Source organism: Atractosteus spatula, chromosome 11 (assembly GCF_055471065.1).
Source record: "Atractosteus spatula isolate fAtrSpa1 chromosome 11, fAtrSpa1.hap1, whole genome shotgun sequence".
Lineage (NCBI taxonomy): Eukaryota > Metazoa > Chordata > Actinopteri > Semionotiformes > Lepisosteidae > Atractosteus > Atractosteus spatula.
In genome coordinates, this window is record NC_142716.1 from 32,498,947 (window position 1) to 32,519,750 (window position 20,804).

The 20,804-nt window shown below is 40.6% G+C and overlaps 1 protein-coding gene across 10 annotated transcripts in view; it reads left to right on the forward strand.

Annotated features, from left to right (window-relative positions):
- The window catches only part of nfia (nuclear factor I/A), a 205,887-nt gene that overhangs the window by 107,210 nt on the left and 77,873 nt on the right, over window positions 1-20,804 (forward strand). For all 10 annotated transcript variants that reach the window (XM_088927539.1, XM_088927543.1, XM_088927540.1 and 7 more), the window contains exon 3: window positions 18,067-18,132. In XM_088927539.1, coding sequence (XP_088783665.1) covers window positions 18,067-18,132 — 66 coding nt within the window. The remainder of the gene's footprint in view (window positions 1-18,066; window positions 18,133-20,804) is intronic.

Below are 20,804 nucleotides of genomic sequence, written 5' to 3' on the forward strand. Positions count from 1 at the left end.
GTATGTGTGTTAATTTTGCTTCTCTTTCTAAATGCCTGTTTTATTCTTCTTAGAGATGCATTTTGAGCTGGTTTTTGAAGAATCTGGGGCCAATTATGTGTGGAAAGCATTTTAAAAAACTTCACAAATTGAGCTGAGTGTTTTCTTGTAAGTTAAAAATGAGGGTGTTTCTGTCACTTGTAACAATATTGAAATAACTATTACATTGAAAATCAATGAAAAAAAATGAAAATGATTGGAAGATGCTTTAGGGATTTATTACGGTGATAAATTCAACTTGGAATGTCACAGTCTCTTTACTGGATACCAGTGAGTATAGTGATGTCAATGTTATATTTTGTTTGATATTTTCTGTGCAAAGCTGTAAGATGTCCACCATGGAAATCAAGAAATATTTAATTTAAACTGTTTGAATTTTGTATAATGCACTTAATTGTTCAGGGACAGATGCAAGTACTAGCTCCAGTGCTATTTGCTAATTTATTATTGTTCTGACCCAGTACTTATATGTACATCACATAAATATCTCTTATAAGGTTATTATATAATCTTTTTCATCTTTGAATATGGTGGTTAAGGTTTCTAGTGAATTAAGCAAGACATAGTCTGTGAATATTCCTACTGCTCTCTAGCAGTCTAATTGGCAAAATCATTAAAAGAATCCACTCATTTCAAGCACCGTTAGGGTTGAGAAATATTGGATTGTTTTCTCACAGGTTCAATGCTTTCAAGTTATTTCTGCCATTTAAAACATTTCTATGTGAAGGTTTAGCTAATAGAGAATCAATTATGTTATTCAACTGGCTGTTCTTTGAGCAAGTATGTTGCATAGTTCCTCTGATGTCCTGACTCAGCTATAAGGAAGCTTTTATCCGCAGAACATCCTGTAGTGTTGAGAATGTGACTTTGTAAATTTCACTTTTTCAAACATACAGTGTGGTAGAAAACCAAAAACCTTATATTTAAATGTCTCAGCTTGTGTCTCAGGTGCAAAAATATGTATTTTTTTAGCAGACAAGAATACAAGAATGGTGGCACAAGGCCAAAGACCATAACCTAGTGTGTTATTATGGTAGTTCCCCAAATCATCCAACTTCTTATTAAAATACCCTTGAATGCAACTGTGTTGGGAAAATAAAGGTTTCATAAGAATTAGTTCTAATGCATATGCTCTTAATTCTACATGTACTGTACGTGTATGTATCTGTGCAGCACATTACTTTTTTGGTTTCTGTAATAATTTCACCATACTTCACCAGAGGTCTAGCAGTTCAAGAGAAAGCCCTTTCCTCACATGATCACAAAAGCATTAGTAAAAAGAACTCTTCCTGCTGTTTCACAATGGACACTGCAGATCGGTGTGAAAACCAGAGTAGAAAGTGATCTGATCTGCCAAAAGAAGACAGAATGATGTCGCAGGCGTGTTTCCAGCTCGTGTGCCTCTCCTGGAGAGAGCCTGTGTGTGAACGCATCTGGGCCAGCTTTCCGGTGGGAGTGCCTCTCTCGCTGAAGTGCAGCTGGTCTCCAGCCCCCTCTCCGGCAGAGCTGTGCACTCAGTTGGAGTCTCAGAGCTTTTCAGGGAGCAAGGCAGGCACTGTGCAGTCGCACATGCATGAACATCGGTCGCCATGTTGACTGTGCTCTGTGTTTTTTCCCCTTTTTTAAACTTAAATAAGGATGAAGGAGATGCAGGAATTTTCCAACACAGTTTTCTTTTCCTGAAAATAACATTTCCTTTTCTAAAATATCCCCCAATGAAGACAAAAATACTGTTTTTAAAATAAAAAAATATTAGGCTTGGTGTGGGGGTTAGAAAAAGTCAATGGAGTCATCATCATCAATATATGAAGAGGTAGATTTTGCAGTTCTAAAATAAATGACAAAGCAGCATTACCGATTTCCTGGGGATGGGTCCCAATCTTGAGATGGGTGAAAAACCTGTAGGACGATATAAAACTGGGACTATTGGATTGAACCAAAACTCAAGCCCATCTGCAAGAATATAGCCCGCAACAGCACCTCTTGCATCTTGTGTGGAAGTGGTTTTAATTCAGTCTCAATCTAACTTGTCTGCATAGTGTGTTCATTGTATGTGACTGCAGGTTCTACTGGATAAGGGTGTGTGCTAAGCAAAATAATAGCTTTTGTGATCACTGGTTTGTGATCCTTGGTGTTGTCCTTGTTCAAGACTAAAAAGCCAGCTTTCCGGGTTAGTGCTTTAACCTGTCAGTGTAGGACATTCCCTTAAGCTCTGAAATGCATCTGGTTGCTTTTAACTGGACTGATTTCATAGCAACAATAGTTTTGTAGTGTAGCTTCCAAAACTGTACACAATATTCAAAATGTGGTAGCACTATTTAAATTCTACTCTTTTATCTACATATCCTATTTTTTATTTGCCCTTTTTTGCTTCCCCTTTATTTTCATAGATTCTTCAAGTCCTTTTCCATTAAGTATCTATATTTAATGATTTTGCTACATGTGATACTCTATGCTTGCCAGGTGCTTACACACACCTGTTGTTCATTTTGATACCAGAATGTAGATCACTGATGAAAGTTAAGAAGTTAGATCCCAGTATTACTCCACTAAATACCTCAGTTTGAACATTATTATTCTGGATGTTCTCTTTGCTTTCGGTTTTCTGCCCATTAATCCAGTTCTCAATCCGAACACATACAGTTCCACAAATGCCAGCCACCAATAATTTGAAGATTCACCTCTTGTCAGTAAATTTTACAAAAGCCTTTCGAAAAGCTGTGTATATGTACTCTATCAACCGCTGTTCCTGCTGTTCAAAGAACTCTAACAACTTAGTTAAACAAGATCTACTTTACCTTTTCTGAATCCAAGAACAGAGGAGTGTGACATACTGTATCTGGACCCTCCAGGAACATCTAGAAGTTCCTAACCTTTTTGGTAATTGCTAAGTCCAGTATAAAGCTGTGGCACAGCCCAGAGCCCATCCCTGAAATATTGGGCATAAGGCAGGGCTTTACCCTCAATGGCACAGCCATTTCAGATACAGTGACAATTTAAAGCCAGGAATTAACCTTGGTAGCAAGTCTTTCAAGGATAGAAAAAACCAGAGCACCTACAAAAACCCACACAGATTCAGGGAGAACATGCAAACCCCATACAGAAGGCACAAAATCCAGACCAGAGAACTGTGGGACAGCAGCACTAACCCCCTTGCCACCCAGAGAAGTAATTTTTTCCGTTGGATTTCACCACCGATTGACACTTTTGTTTTGTTAAATAATATTTTATCTTACACAGATAAAGCAGGCTTCCATTTATAAAACTGAGCAATGTACATGCGATAACTAAATTCCCCATGATTTATATTTACACTTTCTAGTTTAGTTTACATCAGGAAGGCGGCAGTGTGAGCCAAACACACGCTAGCCTTGGAGATAGACTTCTCTGCCAGATCATTGTGTGGGAGGAATATTATGTAGACTAAACTTCTTTCAAAGCAGTGGCTTCAATCCCTGAACAGCGGAGGCAGCCTGAAAGAGTTGACATGGCCCTTTATAGATTTCCTGCAAGGGAACGTGCCAGTGTGCGTGTGCGAGCGAGAGGAGAGGATGCTGTGCAGGGGTAATGGCCGTGATGTGTCTCAGTTTGGCAAGTAGGCCCGCGGCGTACTCCAGAGAGGCCTAGCGCCAGACCCTTTGAAACAGGACCAGCCTGCCAAAGTGAGTCACCAGTCTTTATTATATTGAGCGTCTTTCTGCCAAAACCTCGGACACTTTCTATTTTCATTCTTTCAAGAAAAGAGGCTTTCCTTCCCACAATACTGTGGTTAGTGCTTCACAGCCAGTACGCTTTGAGTGCCAGGAAAGGTACAGCAGAAGACTTATGGCCAATATGATTCTTTGTGTGTTTGGAAAAAAAAAGTAGTGGCAGTTTTGTGGTAATTATAAAAACTTAAACCAACGGGCCCTGGTTTCTCTTTGTGACCAAGCCTGACCTACAATATTATGTGTGTGTTATGTTAAGCCGAGCAGAGTATGGGAATTTCAAGACAGAGAGTGAGAGTATGAAATACATTTCCTTCTGTCGGCCAGTCTTCTAGGATTTCCATTGGCCAGATCCTTCTTCCCATGCTCCTTTCCACTGTGTGCCATGTCCGTGATCGTGGTTGGGGGGCACTGGGGGCACAGTGAGCCAAGCAGTGCTAATTATTGGTCTGCCTAGTCTGGAAACACCACAAAGCCAGGTGAAGAGGTCAGCTAAACACCATTATACACAACTAGATAAAACTGAGGTTATTTTGAAGGTTGGTTTTTGCATTTGCTCTTGTGTCATCAGACATCCATGCTGCCGTTTTAAATGGCGTTTCCTGGTTTAAGACAGAAGGTAAAAGTTTGAGTAAGATATTGACCATGATCGTCTATGGTCATGCAGTAAATGCAGAATGCAGAAGCCAACACTCAGACATCTGTACTCATGGAAAGGGACAGCATTGTGCACCAGAGGTGACACTGTTGTGACAACACTGACGGCTGCAGAGGTCGTTACTTTTACAGCCCACTACTTTCAGTGGGCAGTGTTTGCTCAAAGAGCAGTTGTGCCCCAACAGGAGAGAGTAAAACGAGCAGAAGTGAGGAGGACTTTTTCTGCCAGCACCGGGGATAAAAAAAGTAAGAAAAGAGCCATCACTAAAGAAATACACAAGAGGTTTAAGACTTGGAACCCATTGGCGGGTCCTGTGCCAGTCGCTGTTCAGAAGAACACTATTTTCGTGGAAAATGTTCATCTTGTTCCTGTGCGGCAGGGGACTGTGGTGCCAGTGATGTCAGTGTGAGGTCACAGCCAGTGGCGCTGCTGACCCCAGCCCTGTTCCCATGGTGATGAGGAGAGTGGAGACAATGGCAGGAAGTGTATGCAGGGACTTGTGGAAACACTGATATCAGCATCCTTTATTATTATTTATTATTATTAAATACATTTCATCTGCTTTGGTATGTGAATATATTTACTTTGCTGTCTTAGTACAGCACCAGCTTTGTCTTTTTTCATCGCTGGGAAAGATTGAAACAAATGTATGTTTGTTATTGTAGTAGATGAAGCTCCATGAACCTAATTGTACTATACAATAAAGAGGATGTCTAAGAAACCTGACCATTCGCTATAAACCCTAGCCCTGTAAACACAGCACCTTCTCTACCCTTAATGTGCCCTGTCCCTCTGTCGCAGAATAAGTACACAGTGGCAGTAGAGCTTGTCACTGTTCACAGCTCTTTACCCATTAACACTCATGACTTTTAGTGCACAGGCCTGGAGTTTCTTGCACTCCCAGGTGCAGAAACACACATTTCAGTGAAGTCACAGGACACAAGAGAAAGTAGCACCCTGTCACACAGAAATGGCGTGAACTTAGTACCAGGAAAGGTAAAAAAAAGGCTTTGCTGCCTCTGTAGAATGAAGTTCTACTTCCCTGCCTGTTTCTGACAGCATCTGGTGGCAACAGGAGAACTGCAATGCCTCGGTTGTCGGCTGTGTAAGTCGAGTGCAGGCTTGGGGCAGGATGGAACGGGATGGGTTTGGCCATGTAGCATGCTGAGGCAGGCGTCCTCTCCCCATTAGCTACAGGAGGTCACAGCACACATGAGATCCTTGACAGCTCCAGCTTCTCTTTCACAAGCTGGCTATTTAGAGCATGCGAGGGAGGAGAGAGAGAGTAAATTGAAAGTGGCCCTGGGGCTGTATATTTCATGGTGTCCCAGGGGAATGATGGGATACTGCTTCCTTCTGCTTTGCTGGGAAAAGGCCAAGAACTTTTTTTCCTCTCACTCTTTCTTACAGACTTCAGTTTATATCAGAGGCCTACTTTTGGAGGGGGGGTAGGGGGGTGAGCTTTCCTCCAATAGCCCATAGGCCCATAAATTTGACATTTCCCACAGATTCCTTCAAGGCAGACATGGTGCTGTGTCAGCATTCTGCTCCCAGTCTAGTGCTCCGCATTGTTTGAAAGAGAGCAGTCAAACTTTCAAGGGGACCCAAGTGTTTTTCCTCACCGCACAGCCCTTTGTTGCTCTGTGTGAGAAAGGGGATGAACGATTTCAGATACAAGATCCCCAGCAGCCACAGTCAGGGAGAGGAAGATAAATCTCTTTTACAGGCCTTCACAGTCGCAGGAAAGTAAACATTTTTCACCCACGTCTTACACTGGGAAACGAACTTCTCCTCGCGGGCTGAAATCCTTTGTTTTCCACTCTTTTTCTCAGCCTATAGTAGTGTACAACAGACTCACCGAATGAGAGAAAGGCGAACTCAACAAATGCCAGTAAATAAGCCCGAAGCCTCAGTCACATACACATTTACACAGTCTGAGTGTCTCTGAGACGTACAAGCAAAAATAGACACCACAATGTTTGTCTTATGTTAGATTCTGAAAGGACGTTCACAATTTCTTGTAACATTCTATTTCTTTTGGATTCTTTTGCTTTCCAAAGAAGAACAATACAGAGGACAGAAATGTTGTTCAAACTTTCTGCACTTTTCATACCTCTTATTGTGAAACATTGCATACGTTCCGAGGTGCAGTTAGAAAAAATATAGAACACACTATGGCAGAGAACAGCATGACTCCCAGCTGTCTGTAGTTGTACTACTCTGTAGGATGCACTAATATGGCGATACAAGTGATTGTAGGTGAAGGGTGTAAAAACCAATATCCAGGGATGGGTATATTGTTTTTGCATTAGGACAAAATGTGCAATATTATTTTAAGAATAAGGGAGTTTGCAGTGTGGAGTAGGACATCCATGCCATCTTGGTCATATTTGCTAGATCCAGATCGTTCTTAGAATATTGTTCATTTGTCCCTGAAGGAATCTGAGGCTACGCAGTTTGTTGCAGATATCTATCAGTTAAAAAAAAACTATGTCTTGGTTTTTTCCCGTTTCTTTTAATGTTACAAAGGTTTTGGAGATAAAAGCGCATTTTCTTTGTAAAATGGCTAAGTAGAACATTTTAAGCAAAAAGCAGCACCATGCAAAATTAAAAGCATCCAAATGTCACTCACAAGTATTACTCTCCGAATTTTCAAGATCCATCAGCGTTCTTCCATGCCCCTCCTCCCTCACTAGAGGTGGCACTGCATTGTCTGCCAGGCAGGATTAGTTTAATCACTGCTATGTTTTCTTGCACACTCCCAGAGAAGACCTTTTCATTGTGACCTGATTTATCTGCGGCACCTGATAAGTGGTATTGGGTGCGTTGGTATGTCTTCATAGCAACGTAGTACAAGACAGTTTGCACTGGATGTAGATGAGTGTGATGCAGTACTCCAAGAGCTAAACAGAGTGTTTTTATAGTGTGAAGCAGGGCTCAAAAAAGGCTAGTGCTTCATTTAAGACAGTGCTAAATTACAAAATTAAAATACTAGATACAGTATATGTATATATGAGTAAATTATTTGTTAATATTTTTGTGCATTTTTGTTCTATCTCCTTTAAAAAATAGTGGAAGGAAAATGTCCTATAATCAGAAAAAGCTTTTTTTGTGATCTCTTTCTTGTGAGTTATTAAGTAGTTTTTACATACATTACAGCATAATGATCTGTCAAGGGGGAAAAGGCGCTTTTAAGGCATGGATTTTGGCTGTGTTTACTATTTGATCTTTTCCCGGAGAAGTTGTCAGGCCTGGGCCCACAAGGAGAAGTGCCACATTAGCTCCCAGCAGAGGCAGTGCTGATGAAAGGGCCAGGGCTGCTGTTGGAGTTTTAGTGCATTTAGGTCTCCGATGTGTGAGAGACACCTGGTGCCACTTGTTCCAGCCGTTGAGTGAATCTTTCACTGTGTTTTGTCTGAGCCTCCCCACATCTCAACAGAGTAATTACAGATTAGCCTTTTTTTCTCTGGACTGTTTGTCTGCTTCTGGAACCTGGAGAAAGGACCCTGAGCTCTGAAACATGATCGAATCTAAATCTTTTTAAACTGTTTTGTGTATTTCTTGTGTGCAATGATTACAATGCAATGTGCATACATTGTTTTGTATGTATTTTAGGAGGAAATAGTGAGCCATCTGGAATTGATTGTATTTACTTGCATTTAAACTATTGATTACTGGAGATCTTACTTTTTCTAAAGCACCAAGTCCCAGTTTTCTCACGCTCTAAGATATGAGTGACTGAGCTTGTGCAAATTAATTGTGCTGTAGCAAAGCAAACTATAATCAATGCCATTCAAAGCATGTTTATTATTGAAACAGGAGGTGGGTAGTTCCTCATATTAGGACAGGCGTTTTCAGCACCAGGCCCTAATAGTTACTAACAGACCAGTTTTACATGTACTGTACCAACTATGAGCCTTTAGAAACCACAGTGTCATTGTGCCTCCCTTCATACTGTATTAGTATACAGTACATGTTAGGTATATGTATAACATGTTATACAGTGTTGTAAAAATATATATTGAAATAGTAAACCTCATTTTTCACTATCAACAGTGAATTAAGGACCCTTGGGCAAATTTAAAACATACCAGGGAGTGGGTTTAACACTAAAAAACTGGAGGAATTTATTTACACAAAGAATTGTGGGAGTCTGGAACAGGCAAACCAGCCATGCCTTTAAAAGGTGTTGGCACTGTATTTTATGGTTTGGACTGGAAACCAATCCATATTTATACAGTGAAAACAGAGACCTGGATATTGATCAAAGAAACAGGAATAGGAGCAGAGAGTAACAAACGTGGATATGTGGATATTGAAACGCTAAAATCCATCCATTACCCAGAGCTATAGTTTCATCCTATAGACTGGTGATTCTTTATTTGGGGCGCACACACACCCTTGGGGTGCGAAATGCCCTTTCTGGGGGTGTGAGATTTTTTAGAAAGTAAATCTTTGAAAACACTAAATAAGCACAGGCACATAAGTACTTTGTTTCATCAAACCTGGGGATTGTAAGGTAAACTTAAAAAAGTCTAATTTTTTCATGGATTCATAAGTTTACTGTGAAACTAAACAAGTATATAATACTGTTTCTTTCATTCTTTAGTTACAATACATCTAAGGTTGAACTGACCTGACGGTTTTTGATAAGGGACGCAAGAACATATTTTGAGAGTGCAGAGTGCAGTAAAAGTTAAGCAACAGTACTATAGAGAATTGCAGCAAACCAGAGCTTACAGAATGGAAAGTAGAAATAAACTGTGGACAGGACACCCTGTCTATTGCAGGGCACACAGACACAAGGACGATTCAGAGACACCAGTTAAACCAGTCAGCATGTCTTTGGAGACTGGGAGGTCATGAGAGCACCTGGAGAAACCCCCATGAACACACATTCTGCACTGCATTAACTGAGTATTCAGACTGTGATAAGAATGAATTGAAAAAGTAAAAGCTACGTGGCTGCAGGTGGAATCGTAATGACAGACATGGCTAACTACTGCTCAGTTTGTCAAAACACCTACCAGAGGGAACGTCTAGTCGTTTCACATAATCAAGAGAGAGTAAGGAAAACAGGTCAGTGAACTGTGATTATAATATGGGATACTTTGAAATATACTTTGAAACGGTGGATTTAGTGCAGGACACAGGTTCATGGTTTCAGAAAATCAGACTATGAAGGAATCAGACAGTTTACAAGATGTAGAATCGTAGAATGTGATAGAATAGACAGGGGCTCAGTAAAGAATATATAACAATTATATCCTGCTTGAAGCGCAAAACAGATTCATGCCATGAGTAAGTAAATCAAAGCCAAGAATGCAGTGTCTAAATGTGATTGATTAAATGAATAAAAAAATAGAATGAAGTAAAAGAAACCAAAACTAATGAATTACAAATGTAAAAAAAAGGTATTAAAAAACCCAGGAGAGAGATGGGAAAGAATATTGCAATGGAAGCTGAAATAGGAGATGTTTTCAGTATTACACTGGCAAAAAAACAAGAATGGAGAAATAGTGTCTCTGAGAAAATAATTGGACACCTTGAGGTGATGAAAGGGAAATGGCTAATGTAGAAAATAAGTATGTCACTCAGCTGTTTACCAAGAAAGGAACACAAAACATGCCTCTGAACGAGGCTGAGGGAAGACAGTGTGGTATTAATTAGTATGGGCATAGAACTGGCAGAAATGTCAAAGGTAATAGAAGCACTAAGGATCTGATGGCATTTCTATGAATTATACTTAAAGAAACAAGATGTTATTCATAGATCATTAACAAAACTGTTCCAGCATATAATCAAGACAAGGGTAATATTCATTGACTGGAAAATTGCTAATTTAGTGCCCATCCATTAAAAGAGTGACAAAATCAAACCTGGTTATCAGAGACCAATAAGTCTTTTAAGTATATTATGCATAAGGTTAACATAGTCATAATTAGAACTGAATTAAAGGATCATCTGTATGCCAAGTGGATTCTAGGGATAATCATCAAGGATTTAGGTCTTGCGTAACTAACTTTTTTGAGTTCTTTGAATAACAGAGACAAAGAGCACATAATACATTTTTTTATAAAAGAAATGTTAGGATTAATTCTTCAATTTCAAGTGGTAGGAGTTTGAGGTCATGCACGTACTGTAATTGGATTGAGAACTGATTAAAGATAAACAGAATACAACTAGGGGGTGCATGCTCATAGTGGGGTAAAGTAATTAGCAGACTACCAAAAGAAGATGCATTAGGACAACTGCTCTTCCTAATTTATATCAATAATCTAGACTCTGGTACAGATAGTAAACTTGTCAAGTTCACAAATAATGCCAAAGCAGGGGGGACTAGCAAACACAGTAGAAACACAGTATATAAAACCAATTCAAAATTCAAGACTGGGCAAACACCTGGAAGATTACATGTAATACAGTATGCTGTGTGTTAACTTTTTATGTTTATGTTGACACATCATTTAAATCTCACAGCGGGGAAGCAATATGAAATAAAAACAGAATGACAGGTAGGATATATAGATAGAAGTACAGAGTTTAAATAAAGAGATGTTGTGTTCAATGCACTTGTAAGACTTCATTTAGAACATTGTGTACAATACCACAGAGCCCGGTATTGATCTGGATTCAATCCAGCAAAGAGTGTACAGATACATTCCCAGGGTTAAAGGAATATCCTTCATTGCCAGACAAAAGGTGAGATGAATCTTTAAATATTAAAAGTTACAGACAAAAGCATATTCAAACTGAGAACGGGGTATTTTCGATACTCAAGGGTTATAGGAGTATGGAAGAAGCTACCCAGCCATGTTGTTATTGCTGATACTTTGTTTTTTTAAAAAGATGGATGCATGTGATCCTCAGATCACCCAGATGAGCGTACAGTAGATATGCCAAATAGCCCCCTCTCATTTACTCCCTCATATTCTCGTGTTCTTATGTCACTGGACAGTCACAATCCCAAGTTCCCAGGCTGAGGTGAGGCCAGACTTTTTACTTTTTGCTGTAGAGCCAGACCGTTTCCAAGCTCCTGTCGTCACAGGTGAATTCTGAAAGCTATTATGATTTTATCTGCTGGTCTTTCACACTGTTGCTAGAAAGTACCTCACAGCTGTAGCCCATCCACAGTTCCTTGCTCATTTTACATGTGGCTCCTGCTTAGAAGTATTAATAAATTGCTTCAAACCATACTTTGGCTCTTTAGGCTTTGTGCCAGCAAGGTAATTTAATAGCAAAATTATTCGATCCAGTATTTATGTACGTTCTTTGCCACTGAGAAATATTTTAGTTTTTGCTGACATTTTTCTCACCCTTAAGAGTGTTCAGACCAACAGTCAGACCATTCAAGTTTTGATTCAAAATCTATTTTTTTTAAATGTATACATAATATGTGACTCAACAAAATGACACCAACCAGTGGAAAGGCGTGGATAGTTTTGCAAGGCACTGCATATATTACGATGGTCATTTAAAAAATCTGTTTGTTGCTTTTACCATCTACAGCAAAGCTTTCATCAAACAGCTCAGGGTTATGTGCAGAAATCCTGGGCTGACGATTCTAGATAGATGTGGAACAGAAGTGGTCTGTCTGAAGGGAAATTGTCTAAACACTGCAGTTATTAAATATGGAATGACGTAAAACTGGGGAGGAAAGGTCAGGGTTAGTTAAACAAGGGCCAGATTCAAAGCAAACTGAAATAAACTTGCAGGGTCCACAGTTTCAGTTCAGTGGTGGGTAGCTTTCTGATACATTAAAGATAAGATGTGCAATTGCAATGCTGAAATGAATCATTATACAACACTTTTGTATAATTTGTTCACTTATTTAGACATATTTACTGCCCAGGGTGGTTTTTCTTTTGATACAAGATGAATTAATAGAAGTTTCTTTTTCTGTGGTGTGCTGACACTTGGATAAGTGATAACTCGCATCACAGACTGCAGCGCAGGGGTGTAATTCAAACCTTTCCTTTTCTTTGGCTTGGAAATATTCACGTTCCGGCAGCAGATTCTTTTAAGAGAGGAGAGGGATGACAAAGAGCACCGGTTTTAATCCCGAGCTTGAGTTGCAGCGTTTTGGTCCCAAGAAAGAAGAGAGGTACTTGTGAAAAACAATAAGCCACCCCTCTGTTTCACCTACCATTGATAAATCAAAATGGTGCGTTTGTATTTCTAAATTAAGTTTCTGCCTCCTTTTATTCTTCGCCGTGTTCCTGAGCTTACTGTGAAAAAGGCCTTTTGAAAGTGGGTTTTAATACACAATTGGATTACAGCTAAACACTGGGTGAGAACTGCCTGGCTTCAGCGTGAATCTTGGAGCATTACAGCTGGCTTGCTGCATGCATAATGAATCTTCCTGCAGAGCCCCCAAGTCGTCGGCCGAGCCACTGTAGGAGGACCTGGGAACATTAGGTGGAACTGTTTTCCCTTAACAAGCTATGAAAGTGCAGAGAATGTCTACATGAAAATACAAGAAGAGAAAATCAATATTTACAAGAGCGTACAAGTTGCCTTAAGTTGTTAGAGTAATATTCCTTATAAGAGAAGCATTCCATCAACATGGTCCTGAGGTGTAATGGAAATAGGCACAGAAACTCCTACAATGTGAGCCTTTGCATCTCCCACCACCCCATACTGTATGTTGAAAACCTGGTGAATTCAGGTTAAAGAAGGCTAAAAGGCGAAGGCTAAAAAAGGAAAAATATACACTGTGTTAAAATTTAGCGTTGTGTTGTGCGGCAGTACCATCAAACTGATGGTAAGAACATTTTGAACGTATGATTTCTTTAAAATAAGTATAACAGCAGCTGAAGACACTTGCTTTTAAAGTTTCACTGGCTTAATTTTCTCTGACAGAAGGATCGTGATCTATGCTTTATTGAGTATTGATTTGGGAGAAAAAAAAAGTTATTTAATTGATTGTGTTAGCACTGCTTACAGAAAAGCAGGTGCCCCTTTACACCTGTTCCTGGGAAGTTTTTAAGACACAATTGTCTAGGCTAATTTCTAGACAGTTTCTAGCACATGGCTAGAATGGATTAAAAAATGAATGTGCTTTTTTATTTCAAAAAGGACGACATCAGCATCTCTGCGTAGTAACAGCCTTTTCCTGAGGAATAATGAAAGCTTGCCTTTAGTCAGGAGCTGTGCGCTGTGCTAGGAGTTTGGCCATTCCAATACTGTCAGTACAGGGGACCCTGGGTGAGGACAGACTTCATCTATTAATTCTGAGGGAGAAAGGACGCTTTGTGCTGGAGTTACTGCAGCTACTAACATTCCATAGTGCACAGAAAGAGAGAGAGAGCAGTTAATACATTAGCACGACCAGTTAAGCTTTTGTGTGCGCTTTTTATACATGTATACATTTGTTCTTGAGGTTCCTTTCATTGGTGGGGTGCCTTAATGTCTCAAAAGTCAAGCCTCTTTGCTTTCTGCTGTTAGTGTAATGAAACTACAGCCTTTTGCATCTCGCCACAGAGATTCACTGTTTGCTGAAAAAAGAAAATGTTAAGAAATTTGGCAACCAAGCAACCACAGCCCTTTTCTGGCTTACAATTCTTTCTGTTTCAAGAAGCAAACAGATCTAGGCAAAGGTTTAAATTCCAGGATATTGACACACAATACTACAACAAACTACTTACAGTACAATATGTGGCACGAGGTAAACCCACACAAGTCTAGGATGGATATCAAAACTCACTAGGTCAGAAGTGGAAATCAAATGTAGATGGTTTATTCAAAACGCTTTTTTATATACAATTTGTGCTGGATCTCCTTGGGTTCCACCTTTTTTAACAGATTTTGATTCACTCACAAACATTACATTTTCCCTTTTAACCAGCGTGTGTATTATTTGATGCTTATTAGCCTATCATCTCCCAGTCTTTCCTCATCATGTATCCTGAATGGGACGTATAACAGAAATGAGACTTGATTTACAGACTCTCTAATTAATAGCTGTCAAACGGGGTTGATGGATGTGGGTCTTGTGCCTTTCTCTATGACAGCCGCACATTCTTGTCTAGCATCCCGTGATTTCTAGACTGGCTCGGAGCCCCGTTTGTGGCCGCGCTCTCCCGCCGGTTCCCAGCTAGGAGGCCACGAAGCGAGGGCAGGGGATGGCCTTCGCGGGGGAGAAGGAAGGCAGGCGATGGCGCGGCTCCCAGGTGCCACGGGCAGCCGGCCTTTTCACTCATTCGTCCTCTCTCTCCTTGCCTTGGTTCTCTTCTCTAAGGGAAGGGCTAAATTAGAGATATATTCTGTGGGTGGTGGGGGGAGTCCCGCTCCTTTCAGAAGGGGCGAATGCTAGTGAAAGGGCCTGTTTGTGCTGCCCGTTTTGTTGTTGTTGTTGTTGTTTTTTAAGCCGGCTCCTGAGAGCTCTCCACAGGGGGCAGCGCAGGTGTGGCGCCCAGTGCTCCGCTCTCAGGCTTTATTTGCATATTTAATTAGCGGAGGGACTGGGGGCCATTGTGGACCACGGTACTTCATTGAGGGGACTGTCAGAGTGTGTGTGAAAGTGCCCTCCCTCCCCCCTCGCCACCGCCACCCCCAAATTTCGCTCTGTTGCTGGGGACACTGGCGTTTTGTTCACTGGGGCGCCAGATTTCCTTTTGTTTTAAGCTGTTGATGCAGACGGCATCTCTGAGGAGAATGCAAACAAGTTCTAGATTGTTTACTTTGTCTGGGAGGCAAAGCGGAACGTTTTTGTTTTGTTTTGGATGCTTCAAGTTGGTTGCGCGATGTTGTTTTTTTTTTCTTCGTCTTCTTCTAATTGCGGTGTCTTGGTTTTGGAGCTCGCCTTTCGCCGTCGCCCCGAAAGCGGTTCTCAATGTTCTGATTTCTGACACAGGGAAGTTTCTGTTTCTTTTGTCCACTACCCAAGTGCCACCTGTGAGAGGAGGCTATAAACCAGAAAAAATCGTCAGTTTTAATGTCACTTCACACTTTAATGTCATTTTCTGCATTACCTCAAGTGGATAATAGTTGGCTACTCATTAATTCCTAGCGTATTATACATACTTCTACAATGTAGAGCACCTTTGATAACTTCTAATAGTTTTCTTTGTGACAAGAGATAGAGTTTTGTTCTATCACTTTGAAAAGTTTGCTACGTTTACCTGAATCTGTGAGCATCGATAAACTAGAAATAAGAAATTACCAGGTAAACTGCAGATGAACTCTGGTTGTCTTGGGGGGGGGAAACAACTGGTTTTGAGATGAAGTAAACAGACCATTAGACCTGTGCTTAGCAGGCCTGTTAACCTTATTTAGCAGTTTCAATTGCTCACATTCAAAATGGAAGTGAATGGTGGCTTAACAGTGACCAACAGTGTGGTGCAGAGCTGCCGTTGATGAACCTTGTGTGACCTGCCTGCTGTCAGGTAGGAGCAGCGTTATGACTCATCTTGCCCTGGGAAGTACCACAAATCTCAAGTTTCAGTCACACTTCAGGATCATGACCTGTTGACATTGCACTGACCTCTGTATGCTGCTGATAGCTGCAGTAATTCAAGTTAATGCTTTTAAAATCTTTCTCGTTTCATTTCTCTGTACAAGAATATCAAAAGGTACGGCCTTATAGGTCTTATACAATATTAGTCTGAAGCCAGACTTATTGTCTTGCACTGAATAGTTCTAGTACCTCTGAACTCTTTCACAGGGCTCCATTTGTTAGTATCACCTAAAAAGAATCTGAATGAGGCTGTGTCATGAACTACAACTATGAGTGGGCTCTACAAAATCAGTATTTAACGGTGGCTTTCTGTTTGCTATAGTTTTTCTTGCTTTACCGATATGAAAATCACCTGTCTAGGGCTAGTTTGTGATTTTAGATTGGCTCAGCATTCCTCACTGGTATGAGCAGAATGAAAATGGATAGATGAAGAGTCAGTCTCAGTATTAATTCAACAACAGTATACTGTATCTATTAATTTAAGTTGAACTTCCATTTGCATACAACTCAGAGCCTTTCAGATGCGTCATTGTAAAAATAGTTTTTTATGGGACTATTTTTTTGGCTTTGTTTCATTTAAATAGGCTACTTTATATGAAAGATATTTTGAAACGGTTTGTAGAACAAATCTATGAATAAGCACTTTTGACTCCAGGATTCTTTTTTTCCATCACATGAAAATCTTATCAGATTCTTCTGGTAAACTAAGGAGAAACACCTGTGGCACACATGTGAAGTTATTTTTGTGTGTGTTTGTGTCTTAGGTTGACTGAAGTTACGCCAGACTTTCTTGATGTTAGTTTTTTTTAAAGTAATATTCGGATATTTGAAGGCCTTCTCACAGAATAAGCTCATAAAGAGTTTGAACTAATTGTGCCGTTTTCTGTTCTGGTGACGTTTTTTTCTGTAGTTTCCCAAAGTTCATCTTTAGTTTTCCGAGGGCCTGAGAAAAACACATGGATTTGCCATAAAAGAGTGAGAAGCAGAAGCAGGTCAGAAAGTACCTAGGATTCTCTAGCATTTTTTAGAGAGCCCTGTCTGTCTGTGTCTGTCCTTTTCCCTTCTGTGAGTTCCTCTGGATCACATTTGAGGCATGAAACAGGGACAGCTTGTAAATGTACAGTAGACCTCCTCTCCGCATGGCCACATCCTTTGAACTATTTTCTCTCCGCTAGCTCTGGAGATCAGGATGTCTGATCAGGCCAGGGGCATTCTCTCAGGTCTGCAAAACAAGCCTGAGTAATTCATCCTCTGGGTTTCACACTACCAGTGCTGGGCCTTCAGTCCACGTACCCCAAGGTTTGCTATGACAACCGGTCTGGTTGATCCCAGCAGCTAAACCCACTAGGCTCACTGTCAATGAACTGGAAGAGTGTTGGCCACCTCCTCTTTACAGTTGTCTTCAATGGTTATGTCACTTTTTCCCTCTTATTTTCATATGGACGTACGGAGCAGAATTTCAGTATTCGGGTTACAGGCATTCTGCAGATTGGTGCTCTGTGTCAGCTCTCATGCCTTTGCTTTATGGCTGTCCTCCGCTAGAATTCCTCACTACAGAATTCTGTAAACAAGCAGAAGATTGAAGAAGAGACTCCTTAGTTTGGTTACTTCAAATGAAAATGTAAATGTTAAATTGAATTGTTTTTCTATTCTGTGAAAGGGTGCTACTTTTGATGGAGTGGCTGGGTGGAACGTAGGTGTTTGCTGTATAAATAACAGCTGGAGAATTCTGCTGGGTTTTAATATGCTTAAGTATGCTATTTTTCTATGAGACAGCTTTATGGATGTGTGTTTAAAGATCTGGCCAGTGGGGCTACTTGACTAATTAAATGGAGTTTATTCTTTCTAACCAGCACCCCTGTTCCCCTCTTTCTCACAGCTCTAAGTATTGTAGTCTCTGGGATGAGACATGCTGTCTGCTTCCAAAGCAGACAGTGAAACCTGGCATTGATCTGGGGTTACAGCACCCACTACTCTTCACTGGTGACTTGTGAATTGGGTGTCTGCAAGGCTGTGGGCAGAAACCCCAGGATGTGCTGATGCTGGAAGGGATTTCAAATGTTTAAAATGCTTTCCAGAATCATCGTCACAGTGTCCAAAAGCATTGCATTATTTACATTCTTATTTTCAATGTGGTGTAATAATGTGTTTATTATTTTCATGGTCCTTACATCTAACCTGCTGCATCTCTGTTTCTTATTCAGATTCAGGCCAGTCTGAAAGCCCAAGCCAGCCGAGTGAAGCTGATATCAAGGACCAGCCAGAAAATGGTGAGTTACTCTGGCCTAGTAAAAAAAAAAGAAGAAATTAGTCACTAAGCACGGATATTTGGACAGGTTCACAGTCAATTCAGGAATAGTTTTTGTGTGTCTAGCCATGAACCTACGGTAGTTTACAAAATATTGCATCACGATATGATCCATTCATGTACTTTAGACCTAGACACTTGCGCTATCAAGATGCGTTGGGGGAGCTGAATCATCCAAATTTTTTGCCCATTTTTGCTCACTCTTACCAATCATGCTGTCTTTGAAAAGAAAAAGTTGCCCATGCAGATAATGCTTGAGGTCTGGAGTGGGGGTGTCTGCGGTTGTGCACCACACTAAACTAATGAATGTGTTGAGCAGTCTGCCTAGGGCATTGAAGAGAGGAGGCCATTTAGATTGTATTATGTCGTTGATTGTGACTCGTTCCACAGTCTCAGCTGGCTACTTTTCGCGGAGTACCCAAGTATCAGCTTCAAGAACACGGCTCACTAACTTGTGCCAGACTTCTGCAACTCTTTGTGTAAAGAAGTCCCCCATTTATGCGGGACTTTTCGTTTCCCTTTCCTTTTTTTTTACGCTGATGTCCTCCAGTCAGTGCCTCCCTGCTGACCTTTCTGTCCTTCCTTAGGGTGTCCTCTGTCAGCTCCTTTCCTGTATGTGAGTTCTTCTTTAGGTCCAAACTTACATGTCTCTAAATGGTGGCTCGTCTCCTGGGCAAGCCAGTCTAATGTGGGGAGAGCCAGTAGGTGGGAAATTTGCTTGGGATTTCCTCTGAGCTAAGGAATACAGAATTAGACCCTTGACCTCCAGTTCCCAGGCTGGAATCCAGTTTTGTTTTTGCTGACCATTCCAGTGATTCCCCATTGGCAGTTGGAATTAGCTGGGAATGGGCGGGATGGATACAGCAAAGAACTGGGAGTCTGTCTGCTAGCTGACAGCCCTGGTCTTTAAACAGCAGTGTCTCAGTGTAAGCAGGAGGGCTGTGAGACAGTGTGTGCCTCAGGGGAGGTGTGTGTGTGTTAGACTACCATGGCTATGGGTCACTGAAGGATTACAAAACACATTTACAGCAAGCCGAGGGACTCATGGTGGGTGGGTGGGAATTGTGAGAGATTTTAAACCTATATGGGCCCAGTCTCTTTCTGGAAGGTGAGACCTAAGTTCCTGTTACTACCACTATGAAAAAAGTACCTTTAAATTTAAAACTCCAAGCAAAACTGAAAAGCACAATGTTTAAGGTTTTTAAAATATTGAAGATCATTTTTTATAGTTTGCCTAAATGATGGCGTATTGTGGGTACTGTTTGCAACAAGTGTGCCATCAGTTTCTGAGTGAATATTTTGCTATTCAACTTTAATTAATATTTTAACTACTATTTTACTATTTAATTTTAATCAGTTGAATACGCACAAACCGGACAACAGTAGAAGTATATTGTAAATAGTGACTGGAAAAGGTACACAAAAATTTAAACCCACATAGGAACTACCATCACTCATGGAAATTAAAATATCACAAAAATGTGCTTCCGTATAGCTTGTTATTCAATTCTTTTAGTTCAGAATATGTTTCCCATGTGCGTAAAACATTTACAGATACTTCTGCTTCTGGATATTTTCAGTAATGTCTCTATGCAAGTATTTATTAAGACTTGTTTGTGAATGGTGGCACAAATAATGGAATGATTATTTTATCTGTAGCCATTGAACAGAAGAACATCACCCTTCACATGCCCTGTCCCGGCTTAGGCATATAAATAATTCTTTCCTAAATATACGTGATTTTTCTCGGTGTTATATAAAGCAGGCTCTCACCATCTGCTGTCTGTCTGCTGAAGGCCATGCCGTTATGCAAGGATTACAGTGTTTGTAAACCCACAAGAGCAAGCCGCAACTAGCCCATTTCCCACGTCAAACAGCAGTCAGCCCAGGCAGTGAATGGGATTGAGCTGCTGTAATAAAACTGCAGGAGCCCAGACAACTTTCACTGAGGTAGCTGACTTGAGTCTAGCTATTATCGTCTTGACAGACGTTTAATGATGTCGCTGAAGTAGACATTCAGGTGCAGGAACTCAAGCATCACATCAAAAAGTATTACCTGTTAATACTTCCTATGAAAGACGTACATTTTTTTGGAACTTGGTGTCCGTGAAACCTGATTTTATGCTCTTTCTTTCATTAAAACACAGGGGATAACTTAAAATAGAAAATGTTTCCCTGATTCCTGCGTATTTGAAAACCTTTATGTCTTTTACTTATTAAATTCCTCTTGGGATGCAACTCCATAACTTACGACTAAGTTATACATAATTAGATTTTCACGCCGGCTTTAGAGCATATCTCTCGGTATTATACATAACATACAGTATATATGTGAAAAGAAATGAATAGACTAATAAAATGTGCATTGTGACTACACAATGCTGGAGGTGTTTTGGTTTTGTCACCTCTGCCTTAGTAACTGCCACCAGACACACAAGGCCTTCCTGTGTGACCTCCAGCTGACCTCTCTGTGATTCTTGTGGTATAGGCTAATGCTAGCTGGGGGCTGATGCCTCACTCTAGGCTTCCTCTGATCTCATCTGTTCCCTGGCCCGCTGTTAACCAAGGAACTGTATCACTGAGGGGTTAGATCATAAAGCATCTCCAACCCCTGCATACCTATACATGCTTTTC